This window comes from Eucyclogobius newberryi, unplaced genomic scaffold, assembly GCF_026437365.1.
Source record: "Eucyclogobius newberryi isolate DKJ021-1_F unplaced genomic scaffold, fEucNew1.0.hap1 SCAF_18, whole genome shotgun sequence".
Classification (NCBI taxonomy): Eukaryota; Metazoa; Chordata; class Actinopteri; order Gobiiformes; family Gobiidae; genus Eucyclogobius; species Eucyclogobius newberryi.
In genome coordinates this window covers 24,895,833-24,919,022 of record NW_027315812.1, presented here as the reverse complement: position 1 = coordinate 24,919,022, position 23,190 = coordinate 24,895,833, and the positions used below count along the sequence as shown (strand labels likewise).

Here is a 23,190-nt window from a genome sequence, read left to right as displayed (position 1 = left end):
ACCTACTAAATTAATCAAGTAGGCAATGGTATCAAATATTCATAGGCCGGTCGAGCTGAATGGAAAAACTGACCATTATTAACAGCTTTTTCATTGAAGGCCTGTTTAAGTGTTAATTTCTCATTCAGTATTAAAGCATGGAATGCCTAAATTTACAACTTGGTGCATCATAATTAAGAAAATAACTGATTAATTCTGTTTTTGAACATGAGTCATTGAATTTTTTTAATTTATTAATTCCCAGCCCTAGTTTAAAAAACAAAATGCCATGTTATTTTATCCTTAGGCAGGAATTCTTGACGGCAAATTGTGTATTGATAAATATATTGATTTTTGTTGGATTTGGTCTACAACTCCACTGTATTATTTTGCGACTTGTCTAGTGTGTACAAGCGCTCCTGCGTGATGAATACTTTATTGTAATGTTTTTGTAAAGAAGTCTTTTTTCCGTAGACTTATAGTATATTGATGTATCCAGGCGGAGAAACTGTTAATCATGCCAGAAGATGGAAATGAAAGTAGAAAAAAACGCTATGAGCCCGACAAACAATGATTCTAAAATATTTAATATAGAGTTCTTTGTGTGGGGAAAAATATGGTAGTACGAATAATGCGCTCTCCTTTATTGTTTCATGTTTTACAATTGAAACTGCCTGATTTCACTTGGACATCGATGGACAATGGACGCCACACAATATAAAATTGGTTAGTCATGTGTCAATCTAGCTTGGAGAAATGTCCTATTTGCATAAGTTAAAACTGCTTTCAAATCTTTTTCTATTTGTTTTTTATTCTACACCTTATTCCTACACCATTGTCTGCAGCATTATCACCATATTTAGATTTTTTTCATGGCACATTTTCATTTTATATTGGTTATTTGTATGATGCTTGATATCAGCAGTATTGTTCAGGGCTCCTGAGACGAGCGCGCCGCATGTAGCTATGATGTATAATGTGCGTGCAATAATCAGTCATTCAGCAGAAGTGACTTGCGACTTGTGGGAGCAGTTTTTTCCCCAGCCTCATCTCAGACATGGAATGGCACAATAAGATACAAATTGAATTCCTCCTCCCGACTTATCGTTTAGATAAATCACACCAGTCTTTCCCTCGCCAGGAAAAGATGAGGAAGTGGAGTTGATGCAAGAGTGAATGTCTTTTTTTGCTTTTTTTTTTTTTTTTGGCATCCACATGCTCGAGGAATTGAAGTTATTGCTTGTCAGGTTATAAAGAATGTTCTTAAAAATGTGTAAATATAATTTGCTGGGTTGTAGAGCAGTATTGTTACATATTAATCATTGGGTACCTTGTTTACCAACCTCATGTTTTAGAACTTAAATGAATGTGTCCACTGAAAAGCATGCATAACATGTCAGGTGTTCCTCATCAAGATTTGGTGTTAACACTCCATCTACTGGCAGCACAAATGAAAGCTAGCTTGCCCCAAGATGCTAATACAAGCACACATTTGTATGAATATTGTATTAAAAGAGTTTGGTGATGATTTATGAAGTTAAAACGGCGTGGAAGACCTCCAGATTTCTACATTTGTCATCACAAATTCGGTAAACTTGAAACCAAGTGTTTTGTGAGGCTCAGAGCAAGATCTTATATACAGGATTAATGAAATATGTGTGAAATAAAACTAAATGCAACTCCAGATATGTTTTTGATGAGGGAACAATGTGATAACATGGTTAAAGTCTATGATAAAAAACAAATCTGTCTCCATGCATATTAAAACATTTATTTATTGTCGTACTTTTTATCTTTAAACGCTCTTCTTGTCAGTTTTGATGAATGCTTGGTTTGGGGGGAGCATTATCAAATGAAACCTGTTGATTTGAACAGTCAGAATAGTTTGTAAGGAATTGCCCTCCAACCAGAAATTTCCCAGTTCTGCCATTTTGTCTCAAGGAAAACCACTTTTGGAATGCTGGAGGACATTTAAAGATCAAAGTAAACTCATTGGTAGGACTGTTACAATATTTACTATATTGACTTTGAGGGTCAGTATTTATCGTGTGTACCATTTCTTTGCACTAGTGTGGATATTTTTGTATTTTTTTGTAGAGGGTTGAACGGATACTAACTTTAGTGTTTGAAATCAGCAGTTTATTTGTTGCAGCTCTTCTTGCATTTCAATATTATAATTTTAGGTGTTTTTTCCCCCTGTAACAATATATAACCTATCAAGATTTTTAACTACTCTTTACCCTAACTTTTGTTTTTCTTCTTGCAGAGACTTCCAGTTTGGCCACATGGATGGAAACGACTACATCAACAGCCTCATCATGGGGTAAGTCCGTCATATTTTCTACACCGTCCTCCTAAAAGTGCACACATGTCCCTTAAATGTCCCTTTTCTCCCTCTCCCTGTCTGACATCGTCTTATCTCACTGTTCATCCTCGCTCCTGCCATTCCCCGAGCTCTCCAAGAAGAAGTCAATTACACCAAACTCTAATTTTTATTTCTAGCACTTCTGGCCAGTTTAACCCCCTTCCAGCTCCAATAAAAGACTCATGTAAATCGGCTCAGATACAGTTAAATGCAGATACATGGCACGGGTGGATTACCGGTAGATCTATATACCACCCGCGTGTCTTAATAGCTTGTCAGAAAGCAGCTTTAATGATGACGCGCAGTAGAGCCGCGTTAGCTTTGCGCCGGGGCTAAGGCCAACTGTCGGCTACGCTGTGATCCAAGAGGGCCACGACGCTGACATCCCACTCTTCTAATTAGACGCTGTGTCGTGAGTGAGACGGAGCCAACTGGCAGCGCAAACGCCTCCCAAAATCTCGTTTCCAGCAAGATCTGAATTATGGTTTAGTTCAGCACAAGAATGACGAGACTGAGGGAAGAAAATGCATAGAAATTGGTCTTCACATTGTATAGATTTGTTTTATAGATGATGTTGGCTGTATCTGAATAATATATAACCTAATTTATATTCATGAACAATCAGGTTTACAGGTGCAAGAATATGTGAGTGAGCTCTCTCTCATAGAAGGAAGCGTTAAATTGCTTTACTGTATCAAACTGAAAAGCTCCTTTTTATCAAACTTTGAGAAATTAGTTTTTTCAGCTCTGCTCCACGTTCAAAAAGGAAAAAACCTAATCAGCACAAAAACGTCCCACAGAAGCCCAAACATTATGTGCAAATACATGAAATTGGATCTGGTGCCAATATCCATTCCAACTTTATTTCTATTGTGCTTTAAGTTGCATTTTTATATCACTCCGTTATAATTGTTTAAAAAAATTAAGACTATGTACAGGGGCGTGGATAGGGGGTAGGTGAGCACTCAAGCCTCAGTTGCAGGACGATGCAGGTTAAACTCAAACAGGTATCAATCTGAATACAACTTTGAGTAAACTAATGGTGAGGAAAACTGTTATAACATGGTTAAATTAAATATTTTGCATTATGTGTCCCCTTTAAAAAACACATCACTATAATTATTAAATACGGCAGTAAAAGGGACACAGATCACCAAAATACAAAGACAAACACACTGTACACTACAAAACATAACATAACATAACATAACATAATTTCAAAGGTGCACAGTTTTGGACCTGCAATTAAGAAGGAGCTGATCCCTCTAAAGTTCTTTGAGTTTGGGACCACGAACTACAAATATACCAGTGACGTACAGTCAGGGCAATCAAGGCGAGCAGTGATTTACCCATACAATTTAAAAATGACCTTGTGTCACAACTATATTTAAATTGTTCAGAAATCAAAATAAGCCAGTGTTACCTCTCACTTCTGCTCCTGAAGCTTGGCTGAAGTCAGTGTCTTTTGGTGTCATCTGCAGGTCACTGAGCAGTACTGCGGGAAGCTTAGTTCTTCTTCTCCCGCCCCTTTTCATTTGTGACGGTGTTCAGAGGCTGTGTGGGAATCTTGGATGTTTGCAGGTTTTGTCCTAACGGAGCATGTGCAGAGGGACGCGAAGGAACAGCAGATTTTGACGTAATTAGACGTTAGTTAGAAATACAGGCATTCATTTAACAACATTGAGCTCTAATTTGTGTGTTAAATTGATCGGTGAAGTGAGACTACTCCATTCAGCAGTTGGTACAGGTGTGGGTGTTTAGCTCAGTAGGATTGGCGATTGGCCTTGACGCGCGAGACCATGGTTCGATATTCACTTTTGCTTGTTAGGTTTTTTTTCCCTCTTTTGTGTGCAAATATTATCCATTAAATACTGATGAACACCCAGAGTCTGCTTGTCCATCCATAAAAGTCACAGCATGTTATTGAAAAAGTTGCACATTTATTCCAGGCTGTGTGTAGAAAAGCAGCACACACAGCCTATTCCTGATACACGAAAAATTCTGACTTATTAACTTTAATGTGGCAGATGTGGCAGCAAAATAGAATACAAATGTTAAGCAGATTTTAGACCACAGAACTACATTTCTACAACTACAAGTCCATGTACTGGTATTCATTTCAGCCAACGTTCCATCTAATGCCAGCCTTTAAAATGCCTTCTGTTTACAGCCACTGGAAAGTTGTATAATAATTATACAGTATATTACAATGAATAGCCAGAATTTACAAATGGCAAACTCAATCATTAACTATATTAATAAATATGTGACTGACCGTGGCTAATCCAGTTACATGTCTACCCGGAGACATTTTGAGTTATTCACAGATTCTGAAAGTGTGAATTCAAAGCTTTCCAATGATGTCTCACTCATGTAGATCTGATAATATTTGAGTAAGTTGTGGTCATTTGAATGTATACAACTCTCAAAACCTTTCACTGAGAAAACGGCTTCCAAAGTTTCTCACCGGAGTGAGCCCAGAGTCACAGGGGGCGGGGCTCATTTGCATCTCATTGAGATAAGCCCTCCCCCCTGTCAAACTGACACCACCTCCCCCTACAGCTGTCACTCAAGACTCAAGTGGAGTGTTGTTATTGATGGTAACTGGACTTGAATCAGAATTAGAAGTTACTATATTAAAATGGAAATACTTGGATTACAAATGGCCCTGAATAGAATCAAAGAATCAGAATGAGAATAGGGTTCATTGCATTTGTCGAGAAACATAATTCACAGGTGATTCACCAACAATGGTGCACTGAATGATTCAACACAAACAACAAAAAGATAAGATAAAATAGCCTTTAATGTTACAACGCAGTAGATACAGGGGGAAAGGACAGTAACTTATAGGAAGTTTAAAAAACACTCTTAATAGAATAACTCTTATAAACAGATGCCAGGGCCAGGTATACGAACTGCAACGGGTCCATGGCTTTGAATATATGAGATATGAGATAATAGATATGATATGTACACCACCAGAGTCCAATTACATCAGAGATCACATCCTCATCCTCTTCTTCGTCTGTGCACTCTTCTGTGCTGTGACTCTCGGCTCTTGGCATCAAAGCTGTAAACAAATAACAGGACATTTAAGAAATGGCTAACTATTTCACATAAAACACTCATTAACTATTTTGTTTTTTAACACAATGTGAGAGTTTCAATATAAATACCTGAAGTGCTGATAACTCTTGATCTTTGGAAGCCGTCTGAAGAAGGGACTCAGATGCTTCTGCCAGTTGAAGTTCTTGACAAACACTTTGCCATCCGCCGTTCCAACAAGCTGTGGGATACTGAGGTGAGACTCAGGAGAGCTGTTTTCCACTACCTGATGACAAGGGCGACACTGTAAAAAAATGAGAACAGAAGAAACATATCTTAAGCAGAGAGCAGCACTGAAGTTTTGCCAGGCTAATGTTTACACATTACAGTAGTCAAATAATATAAACTAACCTCAGCGATGTCTTCCAAAGCGTCAACCCTGGTCTTCATGTATGCTCGCCTGATAAGTCCAAAGCCGCAATCAGGGGAGAATTTGGTGTGGCCAGCAATGAGGAAGTGGATGTCCATTGTGTAGTGAAGCTTGGCCCCGTCTGCAGAGGGTAGTAGACAGAGAGAGAAAAGGAGATTAGATTAATACATATGACATTTGATTAAGACGTATATGTCTCTATAATTGCTATTCTGCATTTGCACTATTATTAGTACCTGCTGTGCAAAGTCAAAGCTGTAATGCATCCTGATGTCTTTGCTTGCTGGCGGTGAGGGTCCAAAGACAGCACATTAGATTCTGTTGTAGAGATCTGTGCGTGGCCTGCAGCTTCTGATGTGTGGGAGGAGCTGTTTCCACAGTGATATGAAGCTTGATGTACAAACTGCAGGCTCACCTGAAAAACAGATGTTGCTTATGGTTAATTATACTCTAATCATTAAAACATGAAAATCACCAAAATAATGTTTTACACTTACCACGCTCCTTAGCAGACTTCACGTAGAGACAGGTCATGTCAGTCAGGGTGTCTTTGCCAATTCTGAAAAGGGGAAAAAAAGGATTAGGGTTAACAGTAATATGGGAATAACACGCTTCACAGATAACAGTTCACATTGTGACGTTAACAGTGTATTTAAGATGCAAAACGCAGAGATATTGAGACATCTGCCCTCGGCTAGCAATGCTAGCTAGCTCACTTGAGATAACACGGCTCGTAAAAGCAAAACACTTGCAGAACAGCACACCAAAACATAAACATACACTCGAGTTTAAAACCGGCGCACATTAAAGTGATTAAAAGCGGGTGTTTTAGTCGCAAAGCTTACCTGGTTCAGCCGTCCTGTTGTCTCTCCCAACACCGTGCACAGAGAGACACACAGGAAGCTGATAATGGCCAGGCAAGCGTGTGATTGGTTCGAGTGACGCAGTGCGTGCGTGACGTGCGACGTACGTAAGCCACGTGACCAGAAGTGGTATCGGGAGTTGTAGTTTTTTTCTCTTCCCTCGCCGAAAAATAACCGGATAACATAGCAAAGTTTAGCTTACAACTTAGCTCCGAATAGCTGCGTTTAGCTCCGGGCTGTGGGGCTAACAGCCGGTTTAGTCCACCATAAAACACACACAAAGCACGACCCACACAACCCACGCCGAAAAATAACCCAATAACATAGTGATAACAGCAAGTAATCACATTAAGCCCGTATTGCAGAGTGCACTGAAGCAACATGTTAGCTTAGCATTAGCTCCACCGGAGCAGACAAGTAAGATTCTAAAGTGATCACGAGACCGCCTTAAAACACAGCGTTAAAGCAATAATTTAGTAGTAAAGTAAAAGTGTACCTGAGTAAACAGTTCCGTTGCAATGTAGTCCAGGAAATGTAAGCTCTGAAGACTGTGCTCTGCAGACGGTCTGGAGTAATGAGAGGAAAACACGGAGCACGCAGAGCACGCAGCTGGCCATGCGGATCACAGCTGATTGGTGGAAAATGTAAACAATACGTTGGCTAGAAAAAGGTGACGCCCCCCAGGAGAGCAGGAAAAGACCCCAAAACTCCACATTTTTAACAGCTTAATGTATACGTTTAAGACAACCAATAGTGTTATCTGAAGCACACAGGGGCTTATTCATAACTTCAACTAGCACATTCTGCAAAAAAACGAAAATCACAAATTTGGGGGGAAAAAAGTAAAATGCTGTTTTTCTCAGTTTCACCGAGGCCGACATGGTCCGACAATTGCCGTGGCGAGTCACATATGCAGCCACATTAATATAAACTTTAATCTGCCTCATGTATCTAAAAAAAATACAGGAGTTTTAAGTGTCAACTGAAATTCGGCAATATGTGTTATTTTCAGTAAATTTAGTACAAATAAAACTTTATTCAAAGATTGTGCACACGTTAGAAAAATTATCTTGTTTTTCTCCATGTTAACTTTTGCTGAATTACAGCTCTTTGGAAGCTGCAATTCCACTACAACAGCTACAATAAAAGCAAAAATTTGACTTCAAATATTTTGCAACTTCATTGTGAAGGCAAAATTTGTTTATTTAAAAACCCAATCTCTTGTCTTGTCTTGATGAAATGGTATCATCCCAATAATCACAGTGAAATCGTATTACATTACTCGGCATGACATGAGGGAAATGTTTGTTGATGTTGGTAGAGAATACAAAAATATTAGCCAGTGTTGGGAAGAATGCTTTGAAAATATATTTTACTAGTTACAGAATATTGTGCATTGTATTCTGAATACTTGAAATACTTTCTCATCGAGTTGCATTATTTTACTGAAAAGCTTGGCATATCAAAACAACAAATTAGAACTGCTTTTTTTTTTTTCTCTCTCTCTCTCTCTCTCAGGAAAAATGGCACCCGCACTCACTAAAAGAGCAGCGTTAACTATTTTTCAGTTCGAAGCCTAAAGTTCATGAACAAACATCACAATGTATTCCTCTGATTTTAGAAAAGTAACTCTATGCTGAAAACCATCAAATGAAACAATAACCAGAATAGTTACTCAAAACTAGTATTATAATTATGTATTTTCGGTACACATAAACACCAATATTATCTTAATCGTCCTAATCCGGAATTGATTGTTTCACCTATAAAAGGTGAAATTATGTTCAGCTTCACCAATGCTAAGTGAAATTGCCTCTTTTTCCCCATAATAACTGCCCCGTTCCGCTGAAACATGTTTTTGTTTGGACACTGTTATCTGCATGATTGACTGCCTGCAGGATGTTATTTTCATTGCTGTTATTGTTTAAACCAGGGAGATTACTGCAGGCATGGCGTCCCATATCCTGTGTAATTAAAAGTGTACAGCAGCGGAGAGATTTTATACATTGAAACAAAACGGGCTGTTCTTTTTCCCCTTTCGTATTTCAGTTCTACATGGGAACGATTAGCCTTCCCTAATTTACTTCCACGACTCTATGATGTATTTTGCAGGCTTTACCCAACCACATTTGGCCACAGCACTGCTAGATTAATTGCCCTCCTTTGAGAAAATCCTAGCTTGTCAATGTCCACTAATCCACTCCCTCCGGACGGACGCGGTCATAAATCTGATGGCTTTTTATCCCGCAACTCCGTCGTCACTGCTATTACGGGCTGGGTTCTGTCTAGAGTAAGGCCATGGCGAGCTCATGAATAGTACATACATGCACACTTTCAAACGGATGGGATTATGGGTAAACCTGTTCATGGGGGGTGTCCTATACTGGCCGCTAAGTCTTGTGAAGTTGTGTGTAAGTGAAGTAATGACTTGTAATCCTGCAACATCAGGAGGAAGGTCACTGCCACACAGGCTAAGTACATGTATAGGTCTGCCAGTGCTAATGGTGGGATTAGGTTTAGAACTACTATTTACTCAGGTTGTGAGCTGTATAGTAAAGAAATATCTACTTTTAAGAGCTTTAAAGCATGCCATGTTTTACCCTCATCAACAGCTTATTGTTGCGCTTTGATTGATTCTTCCATGTTTGCGCATTCTGCATGTTCGGCGTTCAAGTCCTCGGAAATCCAGACTCGGGGGTCATACAAAATAAAAACTACCACGAGGAAGTGAGGCCTGCAGCAGCGGACAAAGCTCGAAACAAGTCCATTAACCCATTTATTATTATTTATCAACATTCAGCAGTTTTAACTCAGAGTGGCTAGCACGCTCGTCTTACAGCAATACGGTCATATATTTGACTCCCAGGCGGCATTCTGGGTACATGTTTCTCCTCGTGTCTGGGTGGGTTTCGTCTGGTTTCCTCCATTAACTCAAAACATGCATAATAGGTCAAATCCCCCAGCTGAAGTCCTGACTAAGACTAGTTCAAGATCTGGACATGGGTCCCCGGGGGGTGTACTGTGGGGCCACAGCTCCTGAGGAGATGCCCTGCAGCAAATGATGGGTCAAATGTAGAGGACACATTTCCCTATAAAGAGATAAAAAGTGTACCTTAACCTTAATTGTCTTGTTTGTTCTCACTCCATTATATTGTGCCACCCTGCATCTCTAATTATCGGTGGAGGAGATTTATTTTGTCTGCTGTGGCAGCAGTTGGCATGGACCCAGTGTTCTTACTTAAAATTCAGCTGCAGATTTCTGTTCCTCTGTGGATTTATTTCAGAAAATAACATCTGTTGTAAACAAAGTTTTGAATATTTCCTGAGTCTGCAAGGCAAATCAAGAGGATTATTGTTCAAGTTATGCTTGTATGTAAGCACATTTAACTTGTATGACTCGAGTTTTTCATACAATTCTTAATCACAACATGTAGGATATTGTAATAATGGTAAAAATAAATGGCATATGGTTGCATTTATATAACGCTTTTCTAACTTCAAGGCACTTTACATCAAGGGACCACTCACGACATTCACACACCAGTGCGCGCAGATACTGGGGTAAGGCTCTTGCCCGAGGAAACAATGGCAGTATTCACCTGAGGCAGCTGCGATACAATGCCAATATTGCATTATGATGTTTTCATCTTATGTTTCCAGAATGTCACCTTTAATTCATCATACTCATCACTAGGTTCTTTGAGAATCAAATAAGAATCAGAAAAGGTTCATCGCCATTGACATTGAACACAGTTCACAAACAGAGGAACTTGTTTCAGCGTTAAGGTGCAACATAAAACCATCCATCATCTTCCGCTTATCCGGGGCTGGGTCACGGGAGCAGCAGTCTAAGCAGGGACTCCCAGACTTCCTTCTCAAACACTTCATCCAACTCCTCCGGGGGGATCTCGAGGCGTTCCCAGGCCAGCCAAGAGACGTAGTCCCTCCAATGTGTCCTGGGTCTTCCACGGGGCCTCTTCCCATACAACATAAAATAATTGATAATAAAATAAGACTAATAGCAGCTTCTACAGAGTCAAGTATAATTTAATAATTTACTAATAAGTAAAAAAATAAGTAGAACAGTGCGTGAATAGTATTGGTTTAGTATTGTTAAGTGGCCGGTGTTAAGAAATGTTCAGGAGTCCAACGGCAGAGGGATAGAAACTGTTCGTGTGGCAGGAGGTTCTGGTCCGGATGGACCAGGGGCCAGGGGCTCAAATAGTCCGTGTCCAGGGTGAGAAGGGTCGGCTGTGACCTGACCTGCTCGTCCCAGAGTCCTGGAGATGTACAAGTCCTGCAGAGATGGAACTCCGCAGCCGATCACCTTCTCAGCAGAGCGCACAATGCGCTGTAGTCTCTGTTTGTCCCTGGTTGTGGCTCCAGCGTACCACACGGTGATGGAGTTGAGGATGGACTCGATGATGGTCGTGTAGAACTGCACCATCATCAGCTGCCGCAGGAAGTACATCCTCTGCTGGGCCTTCCCGGTGAGGGAGCTGATGGTTGGCTCCCACTTGAAGTCCTGGGTGATGGTGGTGCCGAGAAAGCGGAGGGAGGCCACAGTGGAGATGGGGGAGTCTGTGATGGTGAGGGGAGGCTGTGACTTTCCTTAAGTCCACGATCATCTCCACTGTCTTCTGGGCGAAAACTCCACCTCCCACCTGTAGACCGACTCGTCCGCAAACTTGATCAGTTTTACGGAGTCGTTGCTGGAGATGCAGCAGTTACAGGGAGAAGAGCAGAGGAGAAAGTATACAGCCTTGAGGAGATCCTGTGCTGATAGTGTCTGAGATATTCTTCCCCAGCCGCACGCACTGCCTCCGATCAATCAGGAAGTCAGTAATCCACCTGCAGGAGGAGTCAGGCAGGTTGAGCTGGGAGAGTTTATCCTGGAGCAGAGCAGGGAGGGTGGTGTAGAATGCAGAGCTGAAGTCCACAACCAGGATCCTGGCATAGGTTCCTGGTGAGTCCAGCAGGGGGGAGGTGAAGGACTTGAAGTGGAGGAGGACCAGGCGCTCAAATGACTTTGTGACTACAGACATCAGCGCCACAGGTCTTTAGTCATTCAGTCCAGTGATCCAGGGCTTCTTGGGGACAGGCACGATGATGTACAATTTGAAGCAGGCAGGGACACGGCATGACTCCAGGGAGGTGTTAAAAATGGGAGCTGTTAAAAATGGCAGCAGAGGTGTCCACAGTGGGGCTCCTCGGCCAGTTTTAGGGCGTCTGCAGCGTGAGGGGCTTTAGGCTTGTAGTTGGTGAGAAGACAGATCCCACTTCACACGGCGGGTTGTTGTCAGAGAACTGCTGCTTCAGACGTGTATTGTACTGTGATCTTTCTCGACACCTCCCTGTAAAATCCATTCTTCGCACCTTTTGTAGCGCTGCCTCCTTCTGCTGTTTTAACTGCCGCAGTTTTGTTGTGAACCAGGTTACTTTGATGTGTGATCAAAGTCACAGAATCGAATGTATGTCAGAGTTTGTCTACTCATCCAAATGATCTGTGGCTGCTCTGAAAACCTCCCGGTCTGTAATGTCCAAAAAAAAAAAAAGTAGCTCCTCCAATGCCTCATTGGTTCTTAGAGGTCCTCGCTACAGGTTTGGAGAGAACTGGGCGATATCGTATTAAATCATGATCTGATCCATGTAAAGTTTGTTCACATAATTCTAGTATTGAGCCTATTCCTTTAGTATCAAAACAGTTTGAAATGCTAGTATTGTGGCAACACAACTAGGCTGTAAGAAAAAAAGAAAACATTTAGCATATTGCCCATACTTTGTTGAGAATTAACTAAAGAGTGTCATTACCGTGCAAGAAAATATCACATTTAGGTTTTGCAATGTATCATGACTGGAGAAAACCAATGTATGCTTTTCTATTTAACATGTAGCGTTACCCTCAAACTGAGTCATGCTCTTTCAAGTGCCCTGTAAAGCATTTAGTAAAAGCATCAAACCCTTCCATAGCTGCACGCTGGGGTGAATATGCTGCCATCTGTTGGAGTGGCCCACTTGTCAGCCGGGCCTCACAATGGTAATGACTGCGTCGGTTGCAATTGCTGATCTCAGCGGTGGGCAGCCTGTGATGACTCTACCCCCGATCGGAGCCTCGCTGGTGGGCTGGGACAGTGATGGATACTGCCCTGCTTGGTGGTGATTTGTTAGCTGCAGGAGTAACAAGGTGAAGATGAAAGGTGGCAGGCCCGGCGATGTGTGCCTCTGCAGAGCCTATCTGGGCCCCAACTGTAGCAAAGTGTGCGGAAGAGCAATGGCTTTTTTTCATGACCTTGCACCGTATTGTAGAGAGTTTTGTAATTCCTCTGGATTATTTGGGTGTGAAAGGTAGTCCACGCAGGAGTTTTCTGCAACTTCAATTTGGTTGGAAATCTTTTAGGGTGGCCATGTCTGACTTTAGGTCCAAAAATGAATTCTGTATGTATTGGTTTAGTTTAGAGTGTCCTTGCAGAAGGTCACTCATAACCAGAAGTACACAAGAACTAACATTTTCTTTACATTTCTTTATTTACATTTTGAAAACTACACATTATATCAACTTGGTAACATTAACGTCCCATTTAAAGCAACAAACCACACAAAAAATATTCCTATAGAATGCCAATAACACATTTCCACCACTATAATAAACCACTATAATAATCAAGAATCGCATATAACGGGCATAATTGCGCTAAAATTAGGTTGAAGTTCTACTTTTTCAGTGTCAGTTGAGCATCTTCAGGCCTTTTAGGGAAACTTTGGGTCAAACTTCAGATGGCCTTTTAAAATAAGTCATCTTATTAGGCTACCCCAAATAAATTGTCTGTTTGCTGTAACCCGAGTCAACATTTTTTAAGTGGCTCGGTCAGTAGGCAAATTCTTTTTTTTTTACTTTGAAGGCAAAAAAAAAAAGATCAAAATTTTGCCATTTTTTGAGTCGGAGTGACCACCAGGGGTCAGGCTTCAACAGTCAATGACGGAAAACGTCTCTATCAACCCGATCGGGAGACTAAATCTCACGATTTTAAGATATTTCAATCGACCTTTTGTACGCCGCTATCCTTTATTTGGGTAGCGAAGGCGAGCGGGGGGAACATGCGGGGGACACGGGCACCGCCATGTTTGTTGTGATGACGCTGCTGGGCGTGTTTCCCTCCCAGAATGCATTTGTGGAAGTCAAATTTCACACCCTGACAGAGAAACACATGTCCTATGGAGACTTCAGTGGCGCCGACAGAGGCAAACCAACTTGTAAAATGCAATATCTCGGCTCCTGCGCGCTCTGTTTTATTGCAGACGCATGTGGAGGACTGAAAATGAATGTGTTGCGTGATAAAAATATTCGACATGGCGGTTTAGGAAAGTCCGGTCGGTGAGTCGGCGAAATAATTGAAAAATAAAAGATTTTGATGTTTTTTCAACAAAATGCTGATATTTTTTTTCCAGTCGGCTAGTTTCGTAGCGGGTCGGTTGTGTTACGGCAAACAGACATATTATTTTGCCTAGCCTTAAAACAGATTATTATTATTTACACGGTGAGAGCGTTGCTAAGGCAGTTCTGAAGTCTCTGGTGTAAACTGATTCTTTTAAATATTTGAGCGTATGCAGTTCAGTTTTGCATATGCTACATGCCTTTGTAGCTCCCAGATAATGTGTGCATAGGAAGATATTACAGGAACTATTTTTTTAATTTATTTTTTAACGCTTTTGTCCTCCATCTGATGATAAAATAGAACTATCAAGCGCCTAAGCATCTTAAATATAAAAAATATTAAATCCACATTTTTTCAGTCAAATCAACCTCTCTGGGATGAATCTTTTGACTCCAGACTCACAAATAATCCTTACGCCTTTTATGAGCATTCTATCTGGAGATTTTTACTTTATCAAGCCCCTAAATCAAATGTGTGGTGATATTGGCTGCAGTTTTGAATGAGAGTTGTCAAGAACCAACAAATGCTCAGTCTGTCAGGTCATCAATCAAAACAGCAACTTCATTTATATTAACCAATAAAAAGTAATTGATTGGATTTGACATAGCCAAAACTACAAAGTGTCAGCTTCACAAAGAGCCCAAAAACGGCTTCAGTTTGAATTGAGGACGTTTTAGTTGAGCATTTCATGTCAAATCAGCTAGAATGATATCTCCATGGAGCTGGGGACGCCATCACGGCAAGTTACAGGTAAGAACTGTAGAGAAGAGACCTGGCTGTTATTTATATAGCATTAACAAAATGTAATTGAATAAATGAAGCTCAATGAACTTTAATGACGCACTGTGACCATTCGAGGGAAAACAATAACGGCCCTATGAAAAGCACACATTATGCTCTTTTCTCTGGCCTTTTGTGTGATTTTTCATTGTATTCCTTTTAGATAACTATTGATCTAAAACTCCATGATAGACATGGATCCATTGACTTCCTGATTTGTGGCTTTGAAAAATTAAACATTTTAAAGCCCTGTATAACCCTAAATATATCAACCAGAATTGTTCAAATAATCACAATTGAGTACAGGGATGTGGGTGGGGATAAGTTGTAGGTGACGGGACAATAAAGTGCAGGAATCCATCACGAATACAAATGTGAGGAAACTAATGAGGAAATGCCATTATAACACGGCTAAAAGCTCATTAAAGTTGATTTTACACATGTCGCAGTTAAGCCACTGCAAGTCAATGTTAAAAAAAGTTTTGTAATTGGATTGACTGATACTTCTGTGCCCAATGAGCACATCTGAACTAATTCATGAGTACTTTCTATTTTTCTCCCATTTCCACTTTACGATATTACATGACTCAGAGTTAAAGTAAGACCTGTAACTGTGCGTGTAACTGTGGTGAGCCATGTTTTGCTCCATGTGGTGTTCATCAACCATAACCATGAGTGGTCTTTGAACTCCACCCTCTAACTTTTGTTCTCTGTCCGCTGTTTTGGAACTTAAGCCCTGTCAGCGTATGTTAGCCTGTGGGATGCTACAGCGGTTAGCCACATCCAAGTCAAACCCTGTAAACTGTGTCCTCTGGAGATGGCCATGTTTTTGTCTGTCTTGGTGGCCCTCAAACCACAAGAGCATCTGGGAATGAAGTAACAGCTATATAGTCCACAATCACACAAGTTGGAAGTATTCACGGGTCTCAGCTTCCATTTTCTAGATTAGATTTGAAGGACTTTGGATGATTCAAAAGTGAAATGTTTTGTATTGTTCATACATACTACGCCAACTGGACCTAACCTTCAATGTTGTTGTGGCGACCTCAGGTACGTGAGGTCGCCACTACTACTTGACTACTTGAGCCTACAGCAGACAGAACACAGCGTAAACACGTTTTAAGGAGTTTAATTAAAGATGTGCCTAATTTGACTTGTGTTTCAAATCGTGCAATGACACCATATTAGGTCTCAGAGCTACTTCCTGTACTTTTGCAGAGGTGGCAAGTAACAAAGTAGTTGTACTCGGTCACTGTACTTAAGTACCGTATTTAACTATATGTCATACCTTTTTTCATAGTTTTGGCTAGGGTTCAACTTATGCTTATATTTATACTTATACATATACTTATACTTTGGAATGACTTATATGTGATATAATTTGTTATTTTCACACATGCAACCTTATTTCATACTCCAGTGCAACTTATACATGTTTTTTTCTTCTCTTTTATGCATTTTTTGACCGGTGCGACTTATAGTCCGGAAAATACGGTAGATCTTTCGTGTACAGTGATCCCTCACTATAACGCGGTTCACTTTTCGCGGTCTCGCTGCTTCGCGGATTTTCATCATGCATTGTGTTCTGCATTCTGCGTCTTCTCTACCTGTGTGTCAATAACGTTATGGATTAATATGTACACGTACGTAAAACCGCTTGCCAAATTGAAGTTTGCGAGGCCGGTGAGAGCGGCGCGTGTGAGCTTCAATGTTTTATGGAGTATTTCATTGTATAATAACTGTAAAAAAATAAAGGTTTCTACCCGCGATAAACGAGGGTTCACTTCTGTACTTTACTTGATTACTATTTCGGGCGACTTTTTACTGCTACTCCTTACTGTTTAACTTATGTATTCATACTTTCTGCTCCTTTACATTATAAAAACTTGCTTGTTACCTTTTGTATTGGGCTCAGTTTTTGTCAGTTTGCCGGAGCCTGCTTGTGTGCAATTCGCTTTTTTCATTTCACTTCTAAACTTTGGATTCCCAGTGGATTCACAGACCCACAAACGACCTGTGGGAAGAAATATATGCGAGAAGAACACTTCATTAGGCGTTAACAAGCTAAATGTAGAAACAAATCTGAGTTTCCTATCCCTCACAAATATAATTTTACCACTTGATTTCTGTCCAATTAATTGCAATTTATTCATTACAAGCACAACATTCAGTGGATGAAAATTATAGCCCCGTCCAACTGTATATTCTTTTTACTTTTTACTTCAAGTGCATTTATAATGGTGTACTTTTACTGAAGTATTAATATTTACACTATTGTAGTAGTACTATTGTGAAACTATGATAAATATGGAATACCTGTATATGAATATTTACCAAAGGTACTATGGAAACAGCAGTCACGTGCACTAAACGTGCTATTAGCCCATTAGCTGCACAACTAGTTCCCAACTGTAGTCGCTGTAATCAAAACACTGCTTTTATGATTAGTTTTACAAGTACCTAGCTGGAGGATTGTCTTATCGTGCTTGTTTTTGCTTAATTAGGTAAATCAACACATCCAGAGGACACGGTTTGATCATGCAAATTCCACACCAAATGTTCATACACAAGATTTGGCCTGCTTGAGGAGTTAACCACTCTGCCATTTTGCCACCATCTAGAGATGTTATAAATGTTTTTGTTGGTTCTTTTTTAGGAAATAATTGTATAATATAATTGCATACTTCTACTTGTGTCACATCTGTTGTAAGATTCGAAAAAGAAAAGTACAATTATAAACTTCGACAAAATTGATAGTGTGTCAATTGGCTGCTGTGATTGGCTAAAATTCCTCTCTGCAACAACTGGTGCCTTTCCATTTCAGTATTGCCAGGGCTAGCATTATTAGTGCTGTAATATGAGTCTGGTAGGTTAGGATGGAACGCAAAAATTAGAAAACCAAATTATATTTGCGATTGATGCAAAAAACACAAACGTTCGAATTTCATATTTCCAACATGAATCCTTTGTCCAGGGCTGCAACTAATGATCATTTTGTCATCAATTTATCTAGTGTTTCGATTTAAATGATTAGTGGGAATAAAAGATTTCATAGAGATACTAACATTTCAAACTACTATTTCTGCTGCTTCTTTTTTCTAACATTGATCGATACTTGTTCAAATAAGTACCGAGTATCTTATATACAACACTGCTGATGGCATTTTTCTCTCACGTTGTCCAAACACTCGTAATTTGCCCTCGTTTGGTAAGCCTGTCGTACTTCTAAGCCAGAAAGCAAATTGAATTAAAGACGCAGAGACTAAATATCCAAGTATTTGTCTTTGCTTCCTGGCTTAGCGTTGTCATACACGAACCGCTGGGACATTTCTGCCTTATTTTTCTTTTGTTTCTCTTTTGTCTCCTAATACTCGATGCGATTCCGCTGTCAGCTTTCATTTGTAAAAGTCCCTAAGTGTGACCAGTGCTGCCCCATACCGCCTCCGAGCTGGACGCAGTTTGCATAAAAGATCGAGGAAAAGCCACTTCTGAAATAGGCCAAGCTTATATCATATCTTTTCCAGTACAACAACAAAAAAACCTCTTTGAATGACTACCCATGGGGGGAAAAAGGCAATTTATTTTTTTCCCCTCTTGCATTTTCGGTGTTACAGTTTGTTCCTGGAGAAATTGCAATTTGCGGTGTTCTAATGATGGCGATGGGAACTGAAAGTGGTAAAAATTCAAAGCCTTGTGTTTTTTTTTCGTCTCTTGTTTTGGCGCAGAGAGGTGGCGGTGCCCTCGGTCATCATCCTCAACACGTCCAACGAACAGTACTTTCTGCCCGAAGAGCCCGTTCAGACCTTGGAGCAGCTGGTCCAGTTCATCAGCGAGGTTCTCAACGGTTCCGCACAGGTTTGAGATTATTTTAACTACAAAAGAATATACGTTTTAGCGTCTTTTACATTACTTTTTTTTTTTTCTTCATTGACTTTTGACCGTCTTGCATGTATTTAAAGGTGCACTATGTCACTTTACTGGAGTGTTCGCCACCTGCTTGTCTCCATGGAGATGTTATCGCTTTTCCGTTATTGTTATCTACAGTATGGCATTGATTTTGTCATCTTCATGGAGACAAGCAGGTGACAAAGCCAAGTTACAGGTCAAATCTGTGGAGAGGCGACCCGCACGCTGTAAAAGTGCATGTTATTCATAGTATTTTTGAGCAATAAAGATGTAAACGGAGCCAAAATGATTATATATATTTTATATTTTTTAGTTAAAAACAAAAATCTTTTAATGTTGAAGTGTATTTTTGTATTTTTTTCAGGTATTAATTTTTTTTTTTTTAAATCACCTTTTGGATAATTTTTCCAGTCGTATTTTCTTGAAACGTTTAGTCTGTTGGAGGCGTTGGACTTGTTCTGGACTTTTTTCGGACATGTTCTGGTCTTAAGTCCGGGGTGTGGACTTATTAAGACATGAAGGTGGCCCTGCCCCACTGCTGCAATAAACTAAAAGGTTTCCTTGGCTTCCCTGGTACGCTCGTTGCTTCACTACGCTCGTCTCCCATTGAAATCACACTAGTACTCTCCATTAATCAGACACGATGGCTTGGACTGTTAACATGTCCCTGATAATGTCGCTGCCAGAGTTTTTCCTCTAATCTCCTTTTGTATGTTTAGATTTCATATCGCTGCCCGTTCTTGGATTATCTCCAATAATTCTGTCACCGTTCTCAGACATTGATTACCACAAGAGCACATATTGCATTGTGCGTGGATATGGAAAGGAAAAGGTTTTATTCACAATGTGCTTTATGTTCTGTGGAAATTCTATAGCTCTTAACATGTAAATCTAGTCCACCGAAGTTGGGTCGTATATTTTTGTCTGAACTGAATACAAGGAAATCCTTAACATTCACATCGACGAACTCAAGGCTGCCAATCTGTGTCGCCTCCAACCATCCACGCACACACCAGATGCATACTAGGCAATGTTTGTGAAGTGTCGTGCCCAGGGGTCGGCAACCTTTAATGTTCAAAGAGCCAAATCGGACCAAAAAAACAACAACACAAATCTGTCTGGAGCCGCAAACAATTTAAAAGCCTTCTATAAGCCTTATATGAAGGGAACACAGGCTGTAAGTGTATACTATCTATATTAGCCGACTATCAAAATGACAAGGCTACAAATACATAATGAGCATTCCTGATGAAATGTTTAGTTTCCCTGCAGCGCCCCCTAGAGAGTGACACCACATGACTACTCTGCTATATAATATTTGGTGCATTAAGGTTAACTTCCAATACAATGTTAATGTTTCATATTATGTTGCATTGATGAAAATGTAGAAATATAATTAAGAAATCTGATTTTTATTTTGAGGATTCCAAAAAAATAAACACAGTCCTCTTCAAACCTCAATAACAATCCTCCTCTCTTCCCCCCCTGTATCTGGGCAACAGTGGAATTGAACACATATATATATATTTGATCATTTATTCAAAGTCGGCACATCAAAGTTCACATACCTGAATATGCCTGTTGGATATTGATCACATCACACGACTCATCACAGACACCGAATTAACCTCCTTGGTTTGCTGATTGGTGATGTTGCCTTCCATTTTCCCTTTCCTTCACTGTCTTTGCGGAGAATCCTTCATGTCATTCTGGAAATGTCTTTCCAAATGACTTGACAACTTTGACAACTTCTCATGTCAAAGCAAACATGCAGACTATCCTTCCGCATTGGCAATGAAAGCAAATGATTCGGTCCATTCTTCGGGCTATCCTCTGTTCTCATAATTTCTTCCGTTACGGTTTGTTTACAGTCACCTGCCCGGCACTGCTCCGCCCACGTGCGTCGCACTGAAATGAGTGTCGCCGGCTCAAATCTTTGTTTAATGTTTTATTATAAAAAATTTTTTACGGCATTGGAAAACGTTAAGAATGTTTGCGTCATGTTTGCGTCATATATTATTATAATATATCAAATATATTATAATAATATATCCCCCCATCTAGTTCCATTTTTATACATCTTTGATAAAGCTCCAGGGAGCCACTAGGGGGGCGCTAAAGAGCCGCATGCAGCTCCGGAGCCGCGGGTAGCCGACCCCTGGTCCTGCCCAAGGACACTACAGCAAAACAGTATGTTTTGCCGCCTCAGACGTTGTATATAATTTTACAACGAGCGACCCTATACTCCTGAAAAAAAACACTATACTTTTATTTCTTCTGCATATTAATAAAGGTTTCTTCATGCTATTTGCCAGCTTTTGTCCCAGTCCTGTACTCTGCAGCTAGACATGAGTAAAATGGTGACAAAAACATTGTAATTAGAAACGGGGCTAAAACACCTAATGTCTGTCTCAGCTCTCAATCTGCTGTACTGTGTACTGAGGAGTATAAAACATTTTATACTATTGTAAATAATAATTACAATAGACCAATTTTACCTTGACCTTAAAGACCATCACACTTGTGTTCCAGTCTTTTGGGTGGGCGACTGCTGCTTTTGCCGCCCACTTGTGCCATCCTGTGTTTACTGTAGGGCTGATATTAGAAAGTCTCTGCCTCGCACTTCAAGAATTGTTTCCTCTGGTGTTGTGTGTATGTGACTGCTGCTTCCACAAGTGTGTTTCCTCTGGTGTTGTGTGTATGTGACTGCTGCTTCCACAAGTGTGTTTCCTCTGGTGTTGTGTGTATGTGACTGCTGCTTCCACAAGTGTGTTTCCTCTGGTGTTGTGTGTATGTGACTGCTGCTTCCACAAGTGTGTTTCCTCTGGTGTTGTGTGTATGTGACTGCTGCTTCCACAAGTGTGTTTCCTCTGGTGTTGTGTGTGTGTGACTGCTGCTTCCACAAGTGTGTTTCCTCTGGTGTTGTGTGTATGTGACTGCTGCTTCCACAAGTGTGTTTCCTCTGGTGTTGTGTGTGTGTGACTGCTGCTTCCACAAGTGTGTTTCCTCTGGTGTTGTGTGTATGTGACTGCTGCTTCCACAAGTGTGTTTCCTCTGGTGTTGTGTGTATGTGACTGCTGCTTCCACAAGTGTGTTTCCTCTGGTGTTGTGTGTGTGTGACTGCTGCTTCCACAAGTGTGTTTCCTCTGGTGTTGTGTGTATGTGACTGCTGCTTCCACAAGTGTGTTTCCTCTGGTGTTGTGTGTGTGTGACTGCTGCTTCCACAAGTGTGTTTCCTCTGGTGTTGTGTGTGTGTGACTGCTGCTTCCACAAGTGTGTTTCCTCTGGTGTTGTGTGTGTGTGACTGCTGCTTCCACAAGTGTGTTTCCTCTGGTGTTGTGTGTATGTGACTGCTGCTTCCACAAGTGTGTTTCCTCTGGTGTTGTGTGTGTGTGACTGCTGCTTCCACAAGTGTGTTTCCTCTGGTGTTGTGTGTGTGTGACTGCTGCTTCCACAAGTGTGTTTCCTCTGGTGTTGTGTGTGTGTGACTGCTGCTTCCACAAGTGTGTTTCCTCTGGTGTTGTGTGTGTGTGTGACTGCTGCTTCCACAAGTGTGTTTCCTCTGGTGTTGTGTGTATGTGACTGCTGCTTCCACAAGTGTGTTTCCTCTGGTGTTGTGTGTGTGTGACTGCTGCTTCCACAAGTGTGTTTCCTCTGGTGTTGTGTGTGTGTGACTGCTGCTTCCACAAGTGTGTTTCCTCTGGTGTTGTGTGTATGTGACTGCTGCTTCCACAAGTGTGTTTCCTCTGGTGTTGTGTGTATGTGACTGCTGCTTCCACAAGTGTGTTTCCTCTGGTGTTGTGTGTGTGTGACTGCTGCTTCCACAAGTGTGTTTCCTCTGGTGTTGTGTGTGTGTGACTGCTGCTTCCACAAGTGTGTTTCCTCTGGTGTTGTGTGTGTGTGACTGCTGCTTCCACAAGTGTGTTTCCTCTGGTGTTGTGTGTATGTGACTGCTGCTTCCACAAGTGTGTTTCCTCTGGTGTTGTGTGTATGTGACTGCTGCTTCCACAAGTGTGTTTCCTCTGGTGTTGTGTGTATGTGACTGCTGCTTCCACAAGTGTGTTTCCTCTGGTGTTGTGTGTGTGTGACTGCTGCTTCCACAAGTGTGTTTCCTCTGGTGTTGTGTGTGTGTGACTGCTGCTTCCACAAGTGTGTTTCCTCTGGTGTTGTGTGTGTGTGACTGCTGCTTCCACAAGTGTGTTTCCTCTGGTGTTGTGTGTATGTGACTGCTGCTTCCACAAGTGTGTTTCCTCTGGTGTTGTGTGTATGTGACTGCTGCTTCCACAAGTGTTTCCTCTGGTGTTGTGTGTGTGTGACTGCTGCTTCCACAAGTGTGTTTCCTCTGGTGTTGTGTGTGTGTGACTGCTGCTTCCACAAGTGTGTTTC

General features: G+C 40.9%; 1 protein-coding gene across 2 annotated transcripts in view; it reads left to right on the top strand.

Annotated features, from left to right (window-relative positions):
• The window catches only part of LOC140364797 (protein disulfide-isomerase TMX3-like), a 92,309-nt gene that overhangs the window by 53,963 nt on the left and 15,156 nt on the right, over window positions 1-23,190 (top strand). For both annotated transcript variants that reach the window (XM_072451160.1, XM_072451159.1), the window contains exons 13-14: window positions 2,246-2,302; window positions 18,624-18,753. In XM_072451160.1, coding sequence (XP_072307261.1) covers window positions 2,246-2,302; window positions 18,624-18,753 — 187 coding nt within the window. The remainder of the gene's footprint in view (window positions 1-2,245; window positions 2,303-18,623; window positions 18,754-23,190) is intronic.